Source organism: Microcebus murinus, chromosome 19 (genome assembly GCF_040939455.1).
Source record: "Microcebus murinus isolate Inina chromosome 19, M.murinus_Inina_mat1.0, whole genome shotgun sequence".
NCBI classification, from domain to species: Eukaryota; Metazoa; Chordata; class Mammalia; order Primates; family Cheirogaleidae; genus Microcebus; species Microcebus murinus.
Window position 1 is genome coordinate 487353 of NC_134122.1, and position 24879 is coordinate 512231.

The 24879-nt window shown below is 52.8% G+C and overlaps 1 protein-coding gene across 2 annotated transcripts in view; it reads left to right on the plus strand.

The window, feature by feature from the left end:
- The first annotated feature begins 4186 nt into the window (after positions 1-4186).
- Positions 4187-24879, plus strand: part of RAB40C (RAB40C, member RAS oncogene family) — a 36071-nt gene continuing 15378 nt past the window's right edge. The window contains exons 1-2 of one of the 2 annotated variants that reach the window (XM_012737823.3): positions 4187-4404; positions 5143-5319. In XM_012737823.3, the coding sequence (XP_012593277.1) occupies positions 4371-4404; positions 5143-5319 (211 nt within the window). In that variant the 5' untranslated portion in view covers positions 4187-4370. Of the gene's footprint in view, positions 4405-4956; positions 5013-5142; positions 5320-24879 lie in introns of those variants that run through there. The other variant, XM_012737824.3, reaches the window with a different exon arrangement.

Below are 24879 nucleotides of genomic sequence, written 5' to 3' on the forward strand. Positions count from 1 at the left end.
TCCCTGGACTGAACTGGCCCAGCTGTCCTGTAGCCTCCGGGGCCCCTGTGGCTTCACCTCAGTGCTCGCTGTCCTGGTTATGCAGACAGGTTAGAGCCAGGGAGGTCCCTCAGCAGCTTCTAGGCTTGTGCTTCCACTGAAGGTCAGTGGAGACTGGCTGGGGAGTCCCAGAGAGCCCCCATGGGTCCTGGCCACAGGGATTGCACCTGTCCGGCATCTGCTGAGAATGGTCTCCATCACCTGTAATGCTAGGGGCCCCCTGCAGGTCTGCCCCACGCTGGCTCATGGCCCCAAGTGTAGAGGCCTCCAACTCAGACTTCCTGGGACTCTCTTCCTACCTGGATTCCCCCTCACCCTCCAGCTGCCCAGCTGGGCCTGGCACCAGAGCTGGCCAAGGGAACACTGGTCACCCCAGGCACTTGCAGCCAGTGAGAGATGCCACCTGCACCTCCCAGGCCTCTCCCGTCCTCACTGCCCTTTGTTGTCCCTAGACTTGTGCTGCCCCTGCCTGGAGACAGCCTGGATCTGTGGGGCCACCCCCTGCCACGCTGACCTGGCAGCCTCATGCTGGAACTTCTCCAAGGCCAGGCCTGCCCAGAGCCACATGCTGACCCTTAGGCCACCTGCAGAGAACAGTCTTGTCAGTGCTTCAGTAAGGAGACACGTTCAGAGACAGACAGTGACTTGCTGAAGGCCACACGGTAGGACAGGTCTGACTCCACACTTGCTTCCTGGCTTCCTCTGGTTTTTGAAAACACCCTTCAAAGTAACTTAGAGAAACACTGTAACAATAACACAGCATTTCCCAGTACCCTTCACCCAATGCCTGATTATTAACATTTTGCCACATGCGCTTTCTCATATTCTTACTCAATTTTTTTTCTGAAGAATTTCAGTCAGTTGTGCCTAATTTTATGCCTAAAGTGTTTTGTATGCATTTTCTAAGGACAAGGGCACTAACTTACAAAACTACAGCGTAGTGACCAAAATCAGGCCTTCAACCTTGATGTAATGCTCTCATCCAATCTGCCTAACTCACCCGCCCCTCGCCCCTAGGCGTCCAGTAAATGCCTCCTGCTGTGACATGTCTTTCACAATAGGGAGGCTTTAGAGATGCAGCTGGTTACTTGGAGGAGCACCCTGGTTTGGGTTTGATGGTTCTCACGTAGCACACCGTGCCCCCCCACACCCTCCTGGAAATGCTTACAGCTGCACGGGGGGGGGGGGGGGGGGGGCGGGGGGGGTCAGCTCCTCTGCCCATCTTTCCCCCGCTGGGCCTGCTGCCCCTACCCATCTGGGTGCCTGCCGTGCCCTTAGGCTCCGAGGCTGGGAGGTCAAAAGTCAGAGGAGACAGGAGGCTTCTGTGGATAGGTTCCTGAAGCCAAACCACAAGTCCTGACCTACACAGTGAAGATGGCTGTGATGGCTCCACAGGCTGTGGTGGGAAGAGCCCAGCTTCCCTGCCAGTGAGGGAGGGGCCCCACCTTCATCCTGGGAGGTGGGGAACGTGGCTTGCAGCTGCTGGGTACCTGCCAAGGTATACCCTGAGCAGGGTCAAAGGGCATGTTTGCTTTAGAGAGACAGCTCCTCACCACTATCCCTTCCAGGCAGCTTGAGAAACCATGGAGGAAGCATTGTTCTTTTGTTGCTTACAGCCCCTGGAGAGAGCGGCCTCAGGGAGCTCACAGCCAGCTGAAAGGGCAGGAACAGCCAGGTGGGGGCAGAGGCTGGGCTCAAGTCTAGGCACAGTGACCTCTCAGCAGGAGAGGCCCTCCCTGACCTGCCAGGTTGTGATTTAGGACACTCAGTCCTTGGTCCTTCTGGGCACTTGGTCCTTAGTCCCTCCACAAGCTGAGGGACAAGACTCTGCTAGCTGTCAGGCTGTGGACATTGTGTGTCCTTGCTGTTACCGTAGGTGGCCATGTCTGCAGTGACCCAGTGTCCAGGGAATGGCCACTCCCATGGGAGGACGTGGCCTGAGGAATACACAGGCAGGACCTTCAGGGTTCCTTCATGGATTGCAGTAAAGCAGTAGCAGCAGAGGCACTAGGCCCTGCCTAGTGGCCTCAGTGTGGCTCTCTCTGGCTGCCTGAACCCAGTAGCCCCTGCTCTGCCCATCCCTGGCCAGGACGCTAGGAAGGTCTCTTCCTAAAGGCAAGAGCAGGCCCAGGTGCTCACTTCCAAGGTGCTCCTCACCCAGCGGAGGGATGGCTCCTCACAGAGGCCCCCAAGCACTGCCCCCAAAACAAACTGAAGTGTCTGTGTGCTGCTCATCAAAGCCAGGTCTTCAGCCAGCGGGGTGGGAGATCACCTGGGGTGAGGGTGCCCGTCAGGGGCCTGCTGTGTGAACACCACCTGCTCCTGGAGGCACAGCCAGCTTTCAATGATCCCCTCAGTGGGAGGGTTCTTGCCTGGCCCTGGTCCTCACATGCAGGAGAGGTGAGATGTGCTAACTGGGATGTGGTCACTGTAATGACAGGATCGTGCCTTCTGCACAGATATCCCTCAGGGAGCCCTCTCTCCTGGGGCCACACACAACACTCAGCACTTGGTCTGGCAAAGGCTGCGCTTGGCTCAGCTTTGACAAGTTATTCTTTTGGTTATTATTAACGGCTTTATTGAAGAATATCATGCATGTAAAATTTATCCATTTTGAGTGCACAATTCAATGAGTTTTAACAACTTTGACAAGTATTATGACCACTACAACTTTAGAACATTTTCATCACCCCAAAAAGAACCATGTAAACATTAAGCGGTCATTGTCCTGTTGCCTCTCTGCCAGCCGGGCAACCACTAACCTGCTATCTCTGTGGATATGTCCATTCTGGATATTTTATGCAAAAGGACTCATATAGTACGTGTGTTTGCAAAGTTCGTTCGTGTATCACTACATCCTACCTTTTACGCATGAGTCACAGCAGCTACCGTGGGCGTTCTGCGCACCCATCCATCTGCTGACTGCATGCTCACCGCGCCACCCTCGGATCTTGGGAGCGGTGCTGCTGTGGACACGCATGTACCGAATTGCTGCAGTCGTATGGCGCTGCTATGCACGACCTTTTGAGTTACTCATTCTTTTTTTTTTTTTTGAGACAGAGTCTCGCTTGTTGACCAGGCTAGAGTGAGTGCCATGGCGTCAGCCTAGCTCACAGCAACCTCAAACTCCTGGGCTCAAGCAATCCTCCTGCCTCAGCCTCCCGAGTAGCTGGGACTACAGGCATGCGCCACCATGCCCGGCTAATTTTATATATATATTAGTTGGCCAATTAATTTCTTTCTATTTATAGTAGAGACGGGGTCTCGCTCTTGCTCAGGCTGGTTTCGAACTCCTGACCTCGAGCAATCCGCCCGCCTCAGCCTCCCAGAGTGCTAGGATTACAGGCGTGAGCCACCGCGCCCGGCTGAGTTACTCATTCTTAATCACATGTGTGAATATGTTCTCATAAAAAATGTTACCAATGAAGAGACCCCACCCCCACCCCAATGGAGGCGGTGCCCCCACTTCAGAGGGCCCTACCAGACCTCCCCATGCCTGAATCCCCGTCATCCGCGCGGTGGTCTGCACAGAGCCAGTCTGCTGGTCTCTAGCACCTCTAGGTGCGCAAACATAGGGCCGGTTCAGCGCTGCGAGCATCCCGAGGTCCGGCAGGGGCTGCGCCGCCGCGTCCAGCTCGCCACGTCCGCCAGCCCGCCCCACTCACCGATGTCCTGGCGAAGCCACCTGCGCTGGAACGTCAGCACCTCCACCGCCCTGGGGTTGCCCCCTCCCCCGCCCCAGTCACTGCCCCGGGCACTGCCCCCGGCACTGCCCCCACCGCAGTCCCTGCCGCCACCCCAGTCCCTGCCCGGGGCACCGTCCCCGCCCCGGGCACTGCCCCTGCCCCATCACCGCCCAAGTCACTGCCCCGCCCCCAGCCCTGCCCCTGTCCCCGCCCCCAGTCACCACCCCACCCCCAATCACTGCCCGGTCACCGCCCCCAGCCCGGTCACCGCCCCCGACCCTAGTCACTGCTCCCGGTCCCTGCCCGAACTCCGCCCCCGTAACTGGTCCGCCCCCGCCCCTGTCAGCGCTCCCGCCCTCCCGGCCCAGTTCCCCGCCGCCTCCATCCTGGGCCACTGCCCCGCCCTCTGTCCCCGCCTCTCCCCAGCTCCGGGCGGAAGTCCCGCCTCCTCCGCCTAGTCAAGCGTCAATCGGCCGTCCTATCCTAGGGAGGACTGGCGAGGGACCGCCACGCTGCCTTCCCCGATTCTCTGCAAAGGCAGTCGCCGTAGCTCGCTAGGAGCTTTAGTCTCCCTGGACTCGGCCGCGTCGCCTCAGCTCGGAGAACGCCTCCACCTACTCCGTGCCCGGGGAGGGAAGAGGGCGTATGCAAACAACCTGGAGCTCCAAGCTCCTGATTGGTGAGTGTATAGGAAAGGGGGCGGGAGGCACGCGGCCAGGAGGGTGGAGTTAGCAGAGCTGTGATCGACGTGCAGCCGGTCCAATGGCTCAGCAGTGGTGGCCAATGGAGACGCTGAGGGGGCGGACGAGGGCAGAGCTGTTGTGGACCAGTGGGCTGGGTTGCCGGTGGCTCTGGGATGCTCTGCGGGAAGAAGCGGTGGGGGCGGTAGCAATCCTGATGGACGTGCAGGCAGGCCAATGGTTCCGAGAAAGCGGGAGGCGGGTGGCCAATGGCGACGGTGACGATGCTGTGAGTCCGTAGTCTCCGCAACGCTGTGTGGGAAACGGAGCGGTCATGACGGACGGGCGGACGGGCCAATGGCCATGGGAGAGAGGGCAGCGGGCGACCTATGGCGACGAGGAGGAGGCAGGGCAGGGCGACCGGAGGCTCCGTAACGCCGTTGGTGGACACGGTGGGGCGGGGCGGGCGTGACGGATGGGAGGACGGGCCAATGGGCCGGGGAGGGCGGGCGGCGGGCGGCCAATGGCGGCGACGCGGCCGGGGGCGGGGCGGCGCGGCGGCCAGGCGCCGTGCGGGAAGCGGCGGGGCGGCGGCGGTGAAGCTGAGGTGAGCCCGGACGGCGGGCGGGGCCGGGGGGCGCGCGGGCGGCGGGCGCGGGTCCCGGCGGGCACGGCCTGCGGTCCCAGGAGGTGGCGGCCCTCCTCAGCCGCGGCCCCTGACGCGCGCGGTCCCTCAGGCGGCGGCGGCGGCGGGCGCCGGGGCGGCGCGAGGATGGGCACGCAGGGCAGCCCGGTGAAGAGCTACGACTACCTGCTCAAGTTCCTGCTGGTGGGCGACAGCGACGTGGGCAAGGGCGAGATCCTGGAGAGCCTGCAGGACGGCGCGGCCGAGTCCCCGTACGCCTACAGCAATGGTGAGGCGGGCGGCGGCGGGCGGGCGGCGGCGGGGAGCCGGGGTCGCGGCGCAGGCCCTGGCCCCCGCGGGCCGCTTCCTTTCTCTCCGTCTCCGCGCGAGCGGAGGCCCCGCGGCTGCGGGCGGCGCTGGGACGCAGCCTGCACTCGGCGCCAGGCCTCGGGAGAGGCCGCGGCTCCGCACGCCGCCTGCCGCGGAAGGCCGTGGGGGCAGGGTCGAGCCCGGGAGATCGGCGGCTGCGTGGTGCCCGCCGTCCCGGCCGCGCTGACCCGCGGGCAGCGTCCCCGCCGGTGTCGCGGCAGCCGGGTACTGTGGGTCCAGGTGGCAGAGCCTGGGATGTGGCTCTGGCAGGTATCGCTGGCCCTGCTGCGAGTGTGGCAGGGTCCTTGCGGGTACACTGTTCCTCTGAGAGGTCCACTTAGTGCTCAGGGAATCAACACCTTGTCCCTGTGAAGGAAATACCCTGATAATGACGTTATTAAACATTTTTTTAAAAATTTCCAGTTGCATGGGTAAAATACACAACATAGATGGCTTCACAAGCGTTTGCCTGAACGTGCTTCTTAGGTATTTAAGGTAAAAGCGTTGTTAGTAGGATCAGTGAGACAGTGTGGTCAGCATCCCCTGTGTGGTGTGGCATTGGCCCCAGGCCAAATGGGTGTTTCCTTAGAAGATCCAGGGACTGGAGCTGATTCCAACTGAACTGGTGAGAAGTCAACACCAGGCTCTGAAGGCCCTCCCGTGCTCTAGAAGTGCCGTCGTACCAGACTAATTTTACTTCCCCTGGTCCCTGTTCTCTAGACTCTTCGCTTCATTTCAGTCTTGTCTGACTGCTCTGAATAGACAGTTTTGCTGTTTGGTGAATTGTTTGCCTGTAACCTGCTGAAGGTATGGATACGGCAACTCCCTCCCTTTTGTTTTAGGACTTGTCAGGGGTGTTGGATGACCTGGACTGACGTGTATACCCTTCCTTCTGGAACAGCTTTGGCAATGGGCAGCAGCGCCAGGTTCTCTCTGTGCCACCTCCTGAAGCTTGTGCTCTTAGCCTCAGCCTAGAGATATTGCACAGGCAAGAGAGGAAGAGCCCTAAGCTCATTTTTAGGTGGGGGAGGGAAAGTGAGGCTCAGATGAACAATCAAGTTGCTTTTCTAGTGGTAGCGTTGCTTCCTCGAGCCCAACTACAGGGAGGCTGATGATGTGCATGTTTGTGCATGTTCAAAAGAGTGTGGGAGGGGTTGGGCTTCATCAGGGGCACAGTGTTTTCCAGGACATTAATCCGTGCTTCTAAGGGTCATCTTAGCCCCACTAGCTCGCTCCACTAACTGTGTGCACACAGCCACGAGCTGGAGAGACAGGACCCTCCTTCCTCCTCCATCCTCTGTCAGGCTGTGGTGCATTGCCACACTTCCTATGACACCCTGAATGAATGGAGCCGCTATTGTGTGAAATGTGGAGGGAAATTTGAGTTGAGATGTCTGAGACTCACGGTGGACTGGTCCAGCAGGAGGGCCATCTGCCAGAAATAGTGAGAAGAGCTTGCTCTTAGACTCCATGTGCTCTTGGGATACACTTACAGGTCCACGCAGGTGTCTTGCGGCATGGAGCAGAGAAGGGAGGGCATCTGGGCTGTGGAACATGCTCTCTGTATCTGGTGGCCTCGGGGTTAATACATGCAGAGCACATGGAGTGGGTCTCTGTGGTCAGGGTCTGAGCTTGCCCACCCCAGGGCCAGCACTCTTCATCAGGGTGAAGTTGGTGAATCTGAGAAAACTCAGGCTTCCTAAGGGAGACTTGGTTTCGGAACCTCTGGAACAGTTGATTCTCAGGATTCAGTGCTGTGAATTTGCTCTTCTTTGGAAGAGTCATATAGTTAGGAGCTTTTGATTTCTGCTTTTCTCATGAGGGGTATACATATATTTCTTTTTCCTGTTTGTTGTCAGAAGCCTTGAGAAGTGTGTATGTTTCCAGGTCTCTTGTTTTTGGCCTAAACTTACAAGCTTTCTCTGACCAGGTAGCAGGTGACCTGTGGCTGGGGGTGGGGTGGGGGCGCTATCTGGTGAAGGGCACGTTGCTCCAGCATGGCCCAAAGCTCCTTCATGATCACAACTGGATCAGGATCACTTACCTGCCTTGAAGTCTTGTCTAACATGTTCCTCAGACAGGTACGTGAGCTCACATTGCTCTCTCCAGCTTCACAAACAAGTGAGTCATCAAAATGACCTTTTTTATTAGCACTGGCACCTGAAGCAATGACGATACAATGTGTGGCCACACACCCAGCACCTGTGGGAGCCACTGTGGGCTCTTCTGCATCTATTAGTGTTGAAGCATGCTGTGCTTTTGGATCTCTGTATGTTTGGAAACCTTCCTCTCAGGAAAGGTTTCTGTTTCTTCTACATACCCAGCATGGTTTTAGCCGAGTAGTCTGGGCTGGCTTTGGGTCAGAAGAACACTTCGCCCAGAGATTCTGCCTGGGTGATTGTGCTCCAGAACACAGCCATCGGTGAGTCTTGGTTATGGAAGCTGGAAGGAAGAGGTGTCTGCTCTCTGTGAGCAGCTTCTGCCACAAGTCACATGCATTCAGGTCTGGCTTGGCTACCTGCTCTGGCCCTGGGGTGGTGGGTCTGCATTGGCCTCAGGCAACATGCTGAGTATGCACAAGCCCATTCACTGTCTCACTGTGGGTGTCAAATGTCCTTGGTTAAGGCAGTTACATCCTCTGAGCCTGTCTCCTGCAAACCTTCGCGTGAGTGATAGAGACCTCCAGCAGGGTCCGTCGTGGTATATGTGCTCACATCCTAGAGGACTTGGGAGTGGGTTAGAGATGAATTCGTGGGCATAACTTTGTTTCTTCCCTCTGCTCCTTTGGGGATCAGTGTTGGTGGAAGCTGCTGAGTGATGCTCCCGTCCTGTGAGCCCGGGGAGTGGCGAGAGCAAGAGAGGGAGGCGATGGACAGCATTGAGGTCTGCCACGAATGTTGGGCCTGAGGGTCGCTGAGATGTCTGTGGGACCACATGATGCCTGCTGTGCCCTGTGGGAGTGGGGACACTGTGTGCCTGTGTCCCCAGTGTGCTTTAGAGCTCCCTGCTGAAGCCAGGGCCACGGTGCCATATCAGCTGTCACATCAGTGACCCAGAGGCCAGGCCAGGCTCTGCCTGCACCCAGCAACCTGTGCTTTCACCACAGTTACAAGTGTTTCTTCTCATCTGGCTTGAAGTTCTTTTCTCTGGTAAATGGCAAGTTCAAAGGGAAACTATCTTCAGGCACTCTCTGTGTTGTTTTATTCTCCTGAGTCAAGATGCGTCTAGACGATGCGTTCCCTGTGTGTCTTATCCATTGCATTGTCCTCCACCCTAGCCTTGCACATGGACGTGCAGAGTTTGTGCTTGTAGGTGAATGAATAGCTTGTGTGCAGCTTTCCTGTGCTGTTATCTGGTTGTCACATGGTCACCACAGCGACTCCTCCAAGTTCTTTTTCTTCCTCTGTACTTGGGTACTTGGTTTTGCTCATTTGCTCATTTTCTGGGGCAGTTTATTAGGATTTGCCTTTCTTCTGTTAGGTGCCAGGTTTCGCTGCAGGTTGTTGGCTGCAGGAGGAAAAGGCGTGATCACTGTGGTAACAGCTAACAACCACCAGCACTGCTGTGTGCTGTGTGCCAGGCGTGCTGCTGAGTGTGCCTCTGTTCCCCATTTAATCCTCACTGCCACCCACAAGGGAGGCACTGCTGACCCACTGTACAGATGAGGAATGGAGGCTCCGAGAGGCAAAGAGACAGCAGCTGTCCAGGGTGGCATGGTCACTAGGCTCCGGGTGGTGCTCTTCTCCAGCCCTCCTCCTGGTCAGGGAGCCGACTGACCCTGAGCAGTGAAGCAGCAGAGTTGGTGGCTCTTTTCCTGCCTCCTTGCCTCCACCCTGGGCCTGGGGCCAGTGGCTGCATGCTCCTCCTACTGCACACGGTGCATGCCAAATTCTCTCGGGGCCCACACCTCAGAGGACCTTCCCTGTCTCCTATGTGATCCTGGCCAGCATCTGAGAACCTCTGTTGAGAGGTCATTGAGAGTTGGCACTTTAGTGGGACATCAGGACTTGTTTCAAGGTGGACAGGGTCCTGGGAATGTTGACTTTCTAGCTCTGCTCACACTGGGCCTCCCGAGAGGCTTCCTGTCTCCCTTTCCAGAGCCCACCAGGCCTGAGAGCAGCCTTCCCAAGGCCCCCATGCCTCTGAACTCCATCCCTGGCCTCTGTCTCGATGTCACGTAGGATGCTACCCAGGGAGCGGGCTGCTTTCTGTTAACTTGCCGTGTCTGGGTCCTCCCTCTTTCCTCCTGTCCTTGCCCGATTCACCTCCTCAGTCACTTCCCGCCCCTGGCTGTGGACAGTTCTCCAAGGCCTAGTCCCGAGGCCTTGTGCTTTTTTTCCCGTGTTTCATCCGTGTGTTCAGCTGTTTATTCCTGGGCATCTTACAACATGCAGCAGGCGCTGGGCCAGGAACTGAGGGTGCAAGGGAGAACAAAACGGAGACAGTCTTGTCTTTATACAGTTTTGAGAAAAACAAGAAAGGGGGCCTTGAGGATGCAGAGTGGCCGGCTGGGGGAGGTGTCCAGCGGCTACTCTTAGATCCGTCTGTGAGTGTAGGACGGTTCCTCCTGCTCTACGTCTTTGCTGGAGATGCTTACCTGCTCTGTGTTGTAAAGACAAACCTGCCCCCATCTGAGGGGGTGATGGGCTATATGGGGCAGATTCTGTGTCTGGTTAAAATTATAGTGTAACTTTTACTGCTTTGTAAGTTGGACTGGCATGGCCTTTCCTAAATTTTCAGAGATCAGTTAAGTTAGTAGGTGGAATATTTAATTTTAGGTTTTTCCCCGATCTTTAGCGCCTGTCACAAGCTCCAGCAGATAACAGAGCAAATGCGTGGCAGGTGCACAGCAGTGCCTGCTGGTCTCTCTTGCAGGGTCGTGTGGTCATGGTTGAGATTCTCGTGTCGTGTACACACAGTGTCATCTTTTCCATTGGCTCAGTTGCTTGTGGCTTGGATGATGAACTAAATTTAACAGTGTTTCAGGAAGGAAACTGTATCAGGGAGCCGAGAAGTGGGTGGGAAGGACACAAAGGGAAGGATCTGAGCCCTTGCAAGTACTTTCGCGTCCTGTTCTGTTTGAAGGTTGTAACTGGGAAGGTGAAGAATAGCTGGTCCCTAAAAAGCTACCATTTAGCTAGGTCCTTTGTGCAGGCAGTGCCTAGCAGGATGCCACGAGGGATGTTGTAGCTTGGGGACTGCGCTGGCCAGCATGGGTCGTCCACCAGGCATTTATAGAGAGCAGGGAAAAGTCTTCAGCATCTCGCTCGCATCCTGGTATGGAGAAAGCAGCAGAAAGAATGCAAGAAGAGGCCAGCACGGAGGCTCACGCCTGTAATCCCAGCACTTTGGGAGGCTGAGGCCAGAAGTTCAAGATCAGCCTGGGCAACATTGCAAGACCCCATCACTACAAAAAATAAAAATAAAAAAATTAGGCAGGCATGGTAGAGCACACCTGTAGTCACTCAGGAGGCTGAGGTGAGAGGATTGCTTGAGCCCAAGAGTTTGAGGTTGCAGTGAGCTATGATCGTACTTCTGCCCTTCAGCCTGGCTGACAGAGCAAGACCCTCTTAAAAACAAAAGAAAAAGAAAAGGAAGATAGACTGTTAGGCTGGATTTACTGCCCAGTGGTTGGGAGAAGAATGCTCGGACTGCAGAACCTGGGTTTCAGGACCAGCAGTGAAGAGGAGCAGCTGCGGGAAGCGGGCTGGCTGCGCCAAGATAGGGGTCATGGGGTCGTCCTTAGGGGCAGAGGTAGGTGGAAAAGTGGCCCCTTACGTCCTTTTGGCAATGAGGGTAAATGTAGGTGAATAAAGTGAACTGGAACTCATCCACCTGGAATGATGGGCAAGCTCCGACGTCCACGTGTGCGATTCTCTTTTGCTAAGATCAGAATGTTGATCTGTGGACATTTGCCCCACGGCATGTAGAGGAGAGGGTGGGGCAGTGGTGCCATGAAGGTGGCAGGGGCACAAGCAGGCAGCAGTGGACACAACCACATGCTTCGCAGCAGAGCACTTTCTGCCCATCAAGGTGCTGCACATTTAAATAGCAGAGAGAGGACAGGGGGGTGCTCGGGAGCAGTCAGACCCTCAGGATGGTGGCCTGGGAGGAGAGGTGTGCAGTGGCTTCTGGAAGGGTCTTGTAACCAAGATGTGCTGAGGCCGGGAGCTGTCGAAAGGGCTGTGGGTATGGGCAGGAGTTGGTCTCATATCCATGGGTGGCAGAGGGGAAGCATAGTTACATGGCTCCTGGGTGGCCTCCACCTTCTCCACCATGAACATGGCCCTTAAACCAAAGTGTTTGAGAAGAACGTGGATCCCTGATTGGGAAGCATGCTCTTGGCTGCTTTAACTGATCCTGCTAAAGGACATCTGCATTCTAAGAGAGGGATGTCTTTGAAAAAGCAGAGGGTGGAAGAAGACCTGAGTATTAGAAATGGGCGGGCACTTTACAGTTTGCAGAATGTTTCTGGCTGGATACCAGAAACCCTAGGCAAGTGAGTTAATGTCAACCCTGGATTGGGATCTAGGCTGGTGAGAACCATGTTTGTGAGTCCGAGAAGCCACCCGTGTTGGTTCAGAACAAACCGCGTGTGAGTCCCAGTGCTGGATGGCACAGCTGGCGCTGGGCGGCCACAGCTCCAGCATTCGGGGTGTTGTGCACAGCTTGCCAGCTGCTTTCCAGTGCCCCCGGTCTGTTCTGTGGTCACTGCTGGGCTCTCCCCTCACCTTCCTGAGCAATAGTGTTGCCTGTCACCTGGGTCAAGACAGAGCGAGCTTGTTCGTCAGGCCTAGCTGGGAGGATGGGTAACTGGATAAATGACATCAGGATTCAAGATACTTTGGAACAGGCCCCAAGGACCGAATGAATGCAGTGACACTCACCAGGGTTGCTGGTATTCTCTGGTTAAGTCTAGAAACTTGCTACTGCAGGACATTGGAGAGTGGCAGGGGGAGCCCAGGTCACTGCTGAGGCCGCCCATACGTGGGAGCCTGCTCTGCCCGTGCCACCACAGCGTCCTTCAGGCTGTCTGCCCACAGCGCGTGGCAGACCCCGGGAGCCATGAGCAGGAGTTAGGAGGAGGAGGAGGGATCTGTTATCTGGCTGGCCACAGCTTTGGTGGCTGCCCTGCGGACTGAGCTCTCTTTGGTCCTGGGGCCCTGCGGTGTCTCCTGCACCCACCTGATTCCTGCCCTGGAGGAGTCGTTGGACGCCAGGTCAGGTGATGCTGGTGACACTTGCTTCATCTTGTTACTTAGGGAGTGGCGGCTTCCCACTGTTGCCACATCTCCTCTATCTGCCGGCTGGCTTGGCTGCTTCTGCAAATAAGGCATTTCTGCAAGAACGCCCTTGGGTGTTTGCTCAGTATCAGTATGGACTCAGGAAGGTTTTGTTCTGTCATCATGGATAATCCTGTCCTGTCTTTGGTTTGGGACTCACATAACCTCCTCCATACTGGGGCCTTGTCCTTGACTGTGCCCGTGTTTCCAGAGCATCCACTGCTTTCTGGTGCAGTCTGGTGCGCCAAGCAGATGTGAGTCTGCCCGCCCTGGAATCCGCCCTTTCTCTAAGAAGCCTGGGTCATCTTGTGGGGAGAGGTATGATGCCAACTTTCTAAACTGCTTGTATTAAATAAAGAACATATGAAAAATAGTGATAATAGTAATAGTAGCATGTACAAAGCATAAAGAGTAACAAGGTGAACATCCACATAACCCATTGAATTTAAGAAATCGTTATATTAAAGTTTTTTTTTTAAGAGATGGGGTCTCGCTCTGTTGCCCAGGCTGGAGTGCAGTGGTACAGTTATAGCTCATTGCAGCCTCGAACTCCTGGGATCCTCCTTCCACAGCCTCCTGAGTAGCTGGGATTATGCTCATGAGCCGAACTTTTTGAAAGAACTCTGGTGTCTGAGTGTATTGCGTGCAGAGTTGGGCACATAATTCATTATCATATCAGCAAGCTGTTAATGCTGAGGCTCTTGCCTGTGTGAGACCAGGAAAGCTTTCGCTTCTGGTCTTGGTGTTGTGCAGAGTTGGTGGTCACCCGCTGGCAGAAGCCCACAGTGAGCATTGAGCTGGTTGTCATTGCCATGTGAGGCTCTTCTGGGGGCTGCTCTTGTTGCTGTGGGAGGAGCAGCTCACCCTGGGAGCCCCAGCCCAGAGTCTGCCCACCTGTCCACCTTTGTGCTCACCCTACCTGGTAAAGCTGTCTCCCGGGCATCTGTGTTGAAGTTCTTCCTTCCTGTTGCAATTCTTATCATTTAGTAAACACTGGTCACATCAGTAATGGAGCCAGAAGCTGTAGCTTCTACATGTTTGTGGAGCTGGTTTGACTTTTTAAAAATCATGGGACCACACCAAAAACGATGATTTTTTTTGTGTGTCTGTTATCCATGTGATCAGGCTATATCACTAAATATCAGCTCACTCTGAAAAGTGTCAGTCCTTTTTGAATTGAAATGAAAAAATAGAAAAAAACGCATCTGTCCCGTCTTTTCTGTTAAAGGCATTAAATTTGCCACAAGTATGATAGGCAAAAAGTTAACCTGCTCAGTAGCAAAAGTATTTACAAGTTAGTTCAAAGAAACTAGGACTCGATAGAGTATGAGTTTGCTCAAGTGTGCACGGGTTTCCCACGGACCAGCCCCCGGCAGGCCCCGCAGCAGCCTCCTCTAGTGGCGCGATTTGATCGTTACTGGGAGTATCTCCCCTTTCACTCATCTGGCCAGGGCCTCTGTACAGTACTCAAGGAGGAGATTCTAATGAAAAATGCCTGGAAAGATGTTTAATCCTAAAATTAAATGAGACAGAGTGTTCACTTACAGTGCTATCAAAGTGCCATGATGCCCAGTGCTCAGGGCATGTGCGGGGAGTGGCGTTGCCTGCTCTTCATCGGGGTTTGCCAGTGCGTATCCAGAATCTTAAAATCCCTCCCTTGACCAAGTAATTAGAAATCTGTCCTAGGGAGTCATAGGAGTTGCAGCTAGAGCTAGTCAAGGCTTTTTTTTTAAAACAGAAGTAAAAGACATCAAGGCCCAACAGTAGAAACAGTATATTCATAGGGTGATATATACAACCTTTTAAAATACTTTGGAGGAATATTTAATGAATATTCAGTGAAATAGGGCCATTTCTGATGTCTTGTTAAGTGAAAAAGTATACGTAGCTATATAGTGTGTAGGTTGTAAAATGAAAGAATTGTGGAGTGAAATATGCAACATTAATGGTGGCTTTCTCTAGATTTTGGTGTTATGAATAGTGTCTGTGTTTTTTCTTTTGAGCATTCTGTATTTATTTCACCAAGTTTTTCTGTGCCAAGTGTGCTCGATCTTTTGGTTTGGTGTGGGTTTCATTTTTTTTTTTTTTTAATTTTTTTTTAATAACTGGCTTTCTCTTTATGGTGTGGGTTTTAAGGCATTAAGTACAAGCTCTGACTTCACAGAAAACCAGGCCACACACTATCCTAGAGTTTCTCCCAAAATCTGGCATGCTGGTAAGAAAGACATTTTTGAAATTTGTTAGGTAATCTCTCCTTCCTTTTTTTTCTGTCCTTCCCCAGGCACCAGTTTGCCTCTGATCTAGTTTACAGACATCGCCCTTGATTCTGAGGATGTTTGAACAGTGTAACATCTTGGCTGGGTGGCAGTTCCGGGAGGGGGAGACAGGCCTCACGTGCAGATGGTTTAGATGGATCCCCAGGTCTGTCCAGAGACAGGCAGCACCTCCACATCTGGCTCTGATCTCTATTCAGCCCATCTTGTGGGGTAATCCAACCCACTCGTCTTTAAAAGAGACCTACCAATCTAAATTCAAAGCATATCAATACCTTTTGTTGGTTTCAATTTTTTTTTTTTTTTTTTTTTTTTTTTAGCCTAGCTCACAGCAACCTCAAACTCCTGGGCTCAAGCGATCCTCCTGCCTTAGCCTCCCAAGTAGCTGAGACTACAGGCATGCACCACCATGGCTGGCTAATTTTTTTTTTTTTTTTTTGAGACAGAGTCTCGCTTTGTTGCCCAGGCTAGAGTGAGTGCCGTGGCGCCAGCCTAGCTCACAGCAACCTCAAACTCCTGGGCTCAAGCAATCCTGCTGCCTCAGCCTCCCGAGTGGCTGAGACTACGGGCATGCGCTATCATGCTCGGCTAATTTTTTCTATATATATTAGTTGGCCAATTAATTTCTTTCTATTTATAGTAGAGACGGGGTCTCGCTCTTGCTCAGGCTGGTTTCGAACTCTTGACCTCGAGCAATCTGCCCACCTTGGCCTCCCAGAGTGCTAGGATTACAGGGGTGAGCCACCGCGCCCGGCCTGATTTTTTCTATATATATTTTTAGTTGTCCAATTAATTTCTTTCTATTTTTAGTAGAGATGGGGTCTCACTCTTGCTCAGACTGGTTTTGAACTCCTGACCTTGAGCGATCCTCCCACTTCGGCCTCCCAGAGTGTTAATTTTTTTTTTGGAGACCGGGTCTCTGCTCAGGCTGGTCTCCAACTCCTGAGCTCAAGTGATCCTCCCTTGGCCTCCCAGAGTTTCTTTTGCTCAGCATATTTTCAAAATTCATTACTGATGTACAAATCAGTAATTTATTCTTTGTTTATTCCTGAGTAGTATTCTTTTGCATGAATATACCCCAGTGCACAAGTCCTTTTGTGAACATGTTTCAGTTCTCTCGGGTAAATATCTAGAAGTAGAATTGCTGTCATATGAATGTATGTTTTAATTTATAAGAAATTGCTAGAGTGTTTTCTAAAGCAGCTGTATCATTGTACATTCCCATCAGCAATGCATGAGAGTTCCGGTTGCTCCACATTGGCCAGTGTTCAGTGTTGTCAGCTTTTTTCTTTTAATTAGCTTTATTGAGGTATAATTTATGTACAGAAAATCTGTTTTTACATTTAAAGTTTGAAATTCAGTGTCAACAGACATGCCCACCGGAGAAACTGTGGCCACACGCAGTCCAAACGCCCCGCAGACCACTCGCTCCTGCTCCCAGACCAGCAGCCACTGATCTTTGTTACTGTAGACTCATTTGCAATTTCTAGAATCATTATCTAAATAGAGTCACACAGCATGTACTTTTTTGTGTCTGGCTGCTTTCTTTCAACACTTCCTGGGTGAGAGTCGTCCGCGTAGTTGTGTAAGTGGTAGCTCCTCCTCTGTGTTGCGTGGCTTTCCATGTGCGAGAGCCACAGTGCGTTATCCGTCCTTCTGTAGATGGGCTTTGGATAGTTTCTGTGTTTGGGTTACTCTGAATAGTGCTCCTGTGAAAATTCTCACGTTTTTGCTGAAAACATGGACACCTTTATTTCTCTCTCTCTCTCTCTCTCTCTCTCTCTCTCTCTCTCTCTCTCTCTTTCTTTTTTGAGAAGGAATAAAGAGTTTTATTAATTTGTTGGCAAATGAGGAGGGTGGAGACTCCTGTCTGAAATGCCATTGTCCTCACTTGGACACATTTCTGTTGGGGATACCCTGAGGACTGGGAGTGCTGCCGGGTGGTAGGGCGTGCACGTGTTTGGCCTCAGTACGCTCCCGTTTTTCCAAAGCAGTCAGACGATTTCTGTCTCCCCAGGAGGGTGTGAGAGTTCCCTTTATTCTAGGCCCTGCTTCTGTGTTAGCCATGCTGGTGGGTTAGTGCCTGTTTCTTTGTAACAGCCATAGAACTTTCCATCCTGCAGAGTTACCTTCTGTTATGTAACCATTCCCCAGTGGGTAGGTTTTTAGTTTGTATACAGTTTATTTATAACAAAAAATAATGCTGCAGTAAATAGCCTTTAGTTACTTTTCGCACCTTCGTATTCCTTTTCTGTTACTGCTGTGAGGTAACATGTTCTCTCATAGTTCTGTGGATCCTTGTTCTGATGTGAGGATCCTTGGGCTAAAATCAAGGAGTTGGCAGGGGCGTTGCTTTCTGTAGGCTCTATAGGAGGATCCATTTCCTTGCTCGTGGGGCTGTTGGCAGGATTCAGTTCTTTGTGGTTGTGGGGCTGCAGTCCCTGTCTCCTTGCTGCTGTCATCCGAGGGCCTTTCCGGCATCAAGAGGTTGCCCAGCCCAGGGTCTTCTTTTAGGGTCTCTGCTCTATCTGCAGAGCCAGCAGTGGTGGGTCAAGTCCCTCCCATGCTTTGACTCTGTCTTATGTCATCTTTAATTCAGCCAGGAAAGGCTTTTAAGGACTCTTGTATGGGAGGCTGAGGCGGGAGGATCGCTCAAAGTCAGGAGTTGGAGACCAGTGTGAGCAAGAGCGAAACCCCGCCTCTACTAAAAATAGAAAGAAATTAATTGGCAAACTAAAAATATATAGAAAAAGTTAGCTGGGCATGGTGGCACATGCCTGTAGTCCCAGCTCAGGGGTCCTCAAACTGCGGCCCAAGGGCCACATGTGGCCCGCCAAGGACGTTTATCCAGCCCACCAGATGTATTTGCCGCCACTGCCTGCCCTGCTTAGCAGCCAACTCGTCCTGGGCCCACAGTGCGCATATGTGGAATGTGCACACTCTTCAAAGGCCCTCCAACAAAATGGCCCTTTAGTTTGAGGACCCCTGCCCCAGCCACTTTGGAAGCTGAGGCAGAAGAATTGCTTGAGCCCAGGAGTTTGAGGTTGCTGTGAGCTAGGCTGATACCACCACGGCACTCTAGCCCCAGGCAATAGAGTGAGACTCTGTCTCAAAAAAAAAAAAAGGACTCATGTAATTAATTTGGCCCACCCAGGCAATCCAGGGTAACCTCCCATCTCATGGTCCAGACCCTAATCCCATCTGTAGAGCCCCTTTTGTCCTATAATATAACAGGTTCCAGGGATTAGGACATGGACTGCTGGGGGCTGTTACTCTGCTGACCACACCCTTTGAAAAGTTTTTGTTAGCTTGTTTTGGTAGATTTTTGTAGGCTTAGTGGCTGGGTCAGCGGAGGGTGTGTACCTTTCTTTTAGATACTGCTTGTTTTGGTCATCTTTTGTGTATAAGAAATTGAAATAAACTGAGCAGTTTAAAACAACACTCATTTATTAGCTCAGTTTCAGGAATCTGGCATGGGTTAGCTACGTCCTCTCGGGGTCTCTCATAGGCTGCAAATCGAGGTGTCAGCTGTGGCTGGTCTTATCTGAAGGCAGGTTCCTCATCTGGGGAAGGTTCCCTTCCAAGCTCAGCTCCTTGCGGGCTGTAGTTGTCAGCCACACACAGTTCTGGCCATACAGGGCCGTTCAGTTCATGAAGCCAGCAAGACCAAATGCCTGTCTCGTGTAACATAGGCTCAGAGGGGACAGCCCTTACCTTGGCTGTCTTCTGTTGGTCAGAAAGAAGTCTCAGGCCCCCCCCCACCCCATAGGCGGTCCCTGGGCTCACCTGGAGTGCCTGCCACAGATCTCAGCAATGCCTCAGGGAGCCGCCCGCCCGCTGAGGATGCCTGGACCCCTCTCTATCTCCAGCCGGCACTGGAGGGGGGAGGTGGGCTTCTTTGGTGTGGGCGTGTGGGAGAGTAAACGTGAAGACCAGTTCTGGCAACCCTGGCGGGTGGACTGCATGGCCTGAGAGGGCCTGGGCTGGCTTGGATGGCTGGATCTCACAGCACCTCTGCACACCCCCTGTTTCATGGAAAGTTCTTTCTGGTGGCTGGAAGACCCAGACATTCCTCTTTTGCTTTTTGTCTATCTCTGGAAACTTGGCAGGAGCTTCTTTTGCCTCCCTGAGGAGTAAACAGCAGCCACCTCCTGACACTCACCTGCCTTGGACACCACGCTGGGGTCATGCACGTGTGTGCCTTGTGCAGATAGCCTGGCTTAGGGCCTGATCCCCAGGAAGTGAGATCTGGAAGCTCCAGTGGAAAACATCAGCGGACTGCCTGCTGCCACCACACCTGCCAGGGAGCACTTCTGGCCCCGCCCAGGAGAGCCCGACTCACACAGCCTGGGCTGCACAGCAGGAAGAACCTGCTGGGGCCAGACGTGTGGATGCCCCTTTCTGTCCATAAGCCTTTCCCTCTGACACAGGCTGGGCATTCCAGTTTCAGGTGCTCAACTAAAACACAGCAAAGGACAGACATTATTAGCATTTTCTGACTCATTCTTAATCTAGCCTTTTATTAATCATTTTTTGTTCATTGTAATGAATTTTTTAAAAGTTGTCTTGTGTCTTTTAATTATGTTAGAAAGTAGATAGATAATTTTACATTTAATGTTGCTGCTGCTGCCATAGAAACTTGAGCCTTGGCAGAACGAGGCAGCGGCGTGTGTGTTGCCCGTGCAGGGGACTCCGTCCTCACCCTGCTCAGTGCAGGGGGATCCACACTGAGTCTGGACCAAGCATGTGAGAAACACCCTATGTCCCTGAGGCAGGGTGGCATGTTGGGTTGGAGCAGATGAGCCCAATTGTGCATGATGGGTCTTCACTCTGACACGTTGCTGCTTCCTCTGACAGTAGAAAATCCAATTTTAAAACATCTAGCAGTTTGGGTGCAATGAGTCACGCTTCTAGTCCCAGCACTCTGGGAGGCCGAGTGGGAGGATCGCTTGAGCTCAGGAGTTCAAGACCAGCCTGGGCAAGAGAGAGACCCCATCTCTAGAAAAAATTAGCCAAGCATGGTGGCATGCTTGTAGTCCCAGCTACTCGGGAGGCTGAGGCAGAAAGATCACTTGAGCCCAGGAGTTTGAGGTTGCTGTGAGCTAGGCTGATGCCATGGCAGTCTAATGCACCACGGGCAACAGAGGAAGACGCTGTCTCAAAAAATAATAATAATAAAATAAAACATCCAGCAATCTTGATTTATACACCCAAAATAAAGCTGAGTGATCAGATCAGAACTAAACAGACATCTAAGAATTATTTGTTCACTTTTTGGTATATGTTGGCTATTCCTGTCCTGGTTACTTTGTAATTCCCTATGAGCACAGTAAAGATGGATTTTCTTTGGGGTGTATTGTCCTGATTCTCAGATACCTGCTTGCAGTAGTGTGGCCCTGTAGAAGAGGCAAACTGGTGAAAAGAGGCTTATACCCTGCTCCGGACCTGTCCAGAGGTTTCTGGTGGGAACACTGCTGGCCGTTCCAGCAGCAAGCAGCCCTGTGCCGTGCTCTGCCGGAGAGTGCTGCGCACAGCAGACTGTCCCTCACAGTCTGGCCGCGTGAGCCGTGGAAACTGCACTCTGGTGCCCGACGCTCTGCTCCCAAGGCAGAGGGTGGACACCGCAGGCTCGGGGCCCAGCCTTCCTCCATTGCTTCCCCAGCGGCTCTGTGCTTGCAGCTCTTGGGAAAGTGCTTCTCCATAGGCAGGAGCTTGAGTGCTGTGGGCAGCTCCTCAAATCGCCAGGACATTGGTGACTGTCAAAAACAAAGGCACATTTGGGAAAGTGAACACTTTGGGGACTTTTTGGCCCATTCCTCCTGCCCGACCTTCTTGGGATCCATGCTATGAAATACCCCTTTGCATGTGCCTGAGTCAGCAGCCAGGTGAGACTGTGCTCCTGCTCCTCTGGCCTTCTTCCACACGCCTGCAGCGGCTGCCATGCCTGCGCCTGCTGTGTGCTCAGCTCCTCCCCTGCCTCTGCTGTGGTCCCTGCTCACAGTGTAGGGATGGAGCCTGGGAAGCCAGGACTGGGCGTAGCCTGTTGTGTGTGTGGCACTCCGCCCTGTCAGACCTGGGGCCCTTCTGCAGGTGGTTTGCAGCACCCTCTTTACTGTCCTGAAAAGAACAGCTCATAGATAATGTATGTCCTACCTACCCTCACGAAACATACATGTGTACATACCTATCTGTGATATAAGGAGAAAGAAAAGGCGTACAATTTATAATAAAATCGTTTGTATTTGAGTAAGTCAGGGCCTGAGTACAGACACTGAGAAGGCAACAGGTAAGGTGTATCTGGTGTTGGCGTTACTAGAACGGTGAACTGCTCTCAGTAAAATTTTGAGCAAATTACAATACAGTCCCCTGGGACTTCTATGGTGTTGGTGTTGCTGGGAAACGCGGTGCTAAGACAGAGCAGATGGTGCACAGCAGAGTCGGGTCTCAGCCCAAACCATGAACACAGGTGTTTCGTCTGTGCGAATATTTCCTTGGGCATTTGAGCTCAGCGAAGTTGCTGTGGTGCAGAAGTCATGCATGTCATGGGTCACCTGAGATCCCTGGCCTATGCTTCCCAATCATGTCACAGCCAAAAAATGTCCCCACAGGTTCCATGGGGACCACTGCTACAGCTCATGGTCTGGGCAGCAGCTGGGTAGCAGCAATCTGAGCCCCTTCAGCTCCCAAAACAACTCTAGTGTGTAGTAGAAGTTTTTAAAATATTCGGGTTAAGTGAATTGCTTCTTTAAGAAGAATTTTTAAATTCTTCTTAAATACTAGTAAAGACATATTTAGGCCCAGCATGGTGGCTCATGCCTATGATCCCAGCACTTGGGAGGCTGAGACAGGAGAATTGCTTGAGCCCAGGAGTTCAAGACCAGCCTGAGCAAAATAGTGAGACTCCATCTTTACAAAAAATACAAAAATCAGTTGGGCATGGTAGCATGTGCCTGTAGTGCCAGCTACTGGGGAGGCTGAGGCAGGAGCATCACTTGTGCCCAGGAGTTTGAGGTTGCGGTGAGCTATGATGACACCACTGCACCCTAGCTGGGTGACAGGGAGACCCTGTCTCAAACAAATAAACAGACACTTTTTTTAATTTTTATTTTTTGAGACAGAGTCTCACTCTGTTACCCAGGCTAGAGTGAGTGCCATGGCGTCAGCCTAGCTCACAGCAACCTCAGTCTCCTGGCTCAAGCCATCCTTCTGCCTGAGCCTCCCGAGTAGCTGGGACTACAGGCATGCGCGACCATGCCCGGCTAATTTTTTCTATATATATTAGTTGGCCAATTAATTTCTTTCTATTTTTATAGTAGAGATGGGGTCTCGCTCTTGCTCAGGCTGGTTTCGAACTCCTGACCTCAAGCAATCCACCCACCTTGGCCTCCCAGAGTGCTAGGATTACAGGTGTGAGCCACTGCGCTTGGCCCAAACAGACATTTTTAAAAACATATGAATCCACAGGGGAGTGAAGTGGGCAGTTTGGGGGCCAAGGGTGCTGCACAGTCAAGTGGGGACGCAGGGAGCCCCTCTGAATGTGGCAGGAGGGGTCAGGCTGAAGTTGGGCAGGTGCCTGAAAGGCTGGCCTGTCCCTGCCCAGCAGGGACACAGGAGGCTTATTCTCCGGGAGAATCGAGCCACGGACGCCAGACACTGCTGGGCACGGCAGAGGGTGGAGCAAGTGCATCCCGAATGGGGGCCCAGTGCCTTGCCTGCCGCTGGCGGACGGGAGCCTGGGGTAGGGTCACACAGAGCTTCCCAGCAGCTTCTTTGAGTCTTTCTGTGAGAGGTGAATGGACAGCCAAGATCACTAAGATATGAGGAAAGGCCTAAACAGAGAAGGGCCTCAAGGGAGTACCGGCAAGCTGTATAAACCCTGTTGGCTGTCGGAGATACTACATTCAAGAGCAAAGAGCTGCCTGCTGCCAGCAAGGCACATTGAGGCTGGTGCAGTGGTGGCACATGCCTGTACAGAGTCCCTGAACTTTGGGAGGCTGAGGTGGGAGGATCGCTTGAGGCCCAGAGATGGAGGCTGCAGTGAGCTTCCATGATGCCACTGCACTCTAGCCTGGGCGACAGAGCATGGCCCTGTCCCAAAAAGATAAACAGAAAAGAAAATTGAGAGAACCAGAAAGAGCTTTAGAGCTTTTAGAAATTATTAAAAAATTCAGGCTGGGTGCTGTGGCTCACACCTGTAATCCTAGCACTTTTGGGAGGCTGAGGCAGGCGGATTGCTCGAGGTCAAGAGTTCGAAACCAGCCTGAGCAAAGAGCGAGACCTCGTCTCTACTATAAATAGAAAGAAATTAATTGGCCAACTAATATATATAGAAAAAATTAGCCGGGCATGGTGGCGCATGCCTGTAGTCCCAGCTACTCGGGAGGCTGAGGCAGAAGGATGGCTTGAGCCCAGGAGTCTGAGGTTGCTGTGAGCTAGGCTGACGCCACGGCACTCACTCTAGCCTGGGCAACAAAGTGAGACTGTGTTTCAAAAAAGAAGAACCTTGGGATAGGAAGATTATTCTGGATAACCTGGGGGCAGAGGGGAATTTGATCTAATTACGTGGCTCTTTAAAAGTGGAAAACCTCTCCCAGCTATGGAAAGGGGGTGATGTAACCACGGGCAAGTGGTTAGAGAGGTGCAACATTGTTGGCTTTGAAGGTAGAGAAAGGGAGGCATGAGCCAAAGAACATGAGCAGCCTCTAGAAGCTGCAAAAAACAAGAAAACAGATTATCCCCTAGAGCTTCTAGAAAGGAAGACCATGCCTGCTGACACCTTGATTTAAAAAAATAAAAAAGAATAAAAAAACATTCATAGAAGGGCTAGAAAATAAAGATAATATCTCCCAGAAAACAGGACAAAAAGATGGGGATGGGGGACAGATCAGAAACCTGGGGTTCCAGAGGTCCCTCTGGCTGGCACTTGTCAGGATGAGGGATGGGAGCCGTGAGTGTGGAGCGGTGAGCTGGGGGTGAAAGGGCGTGCGTCTTCAGACTGAAAGGCCACCGAGCACCCAGCACAGGGTGGCGTGCCAGAGAAAATGCCCTCCAGAGAGCAAGGCAGGTCCCACAGAGGAGCAGGGTGTGACAGCGCTGGCTTCCCTGGGAGTCGTCCAGCACCGGGGCAGGGTCTGTCGTCTCGTAGCAGCTGGCTTGGAAGTGGCTCTCCAGGGTCCGGTCTCCTGTGGTCTGGACCAGGAGGCTGCACTCTGCAGTAGACAGAACTGAGGGCCCAAGAGCTGGGGCCTCTCTCTGATGAGGACCATGCTGGTATGTGACTGGCAGGATGGCTGTGCTGATTCGGGTCAGCTGTGAGGCAGCACCTCACTGGGACCAGAAGAGCAGTCCGAGCTGGGGTCGAGGGCTTCAGTACCCCCCGCAGGTGGGGAAGGAGGGGAGGAAGAGGGGGTGCCCACATGTAGTCATCGGTTGGAGCCCTTGGGAGAGCAAGGCCAGGGCACAGACGTGGTGGTGCCCTGCAGGGAGCTGGCCCATGCCGGGGCCTTGCTTTCTTCACTGAATAGTGTGTTGTCTTAGCCCATTTTTTTAGAAAAGATTTTTATCCTTTTTTTTAATTTTTAAATTTTATTTTCTTTTTGAACCCCTTTTTTTTCTTTTTGAGACAGATTCTTGCCCTGGACTAGAATGCAGTGGCATCATCATAGCTCATAGCAGTCTCCAACTCCTGGACTGAGGAGAGCCTCCTGCCTCAGCCTCCCAGGTAGCTGGGACTACAGGCGCCACCACCGTGCCCGGCTAATTTTTCTACTTTTATTAGAGATAGGGTCTTGCTCTTGCTCAGGCTGGTCTCGAACTCCTGAGCTCAAGTGATCCAGTGCCTTGGCTTCCCAGAGTGCTAGGATTACCCGTGTGGGCTACCGCACCCGCCCTAAAAAAGATTTTTAGGCAGAAGGAAAAAATAAG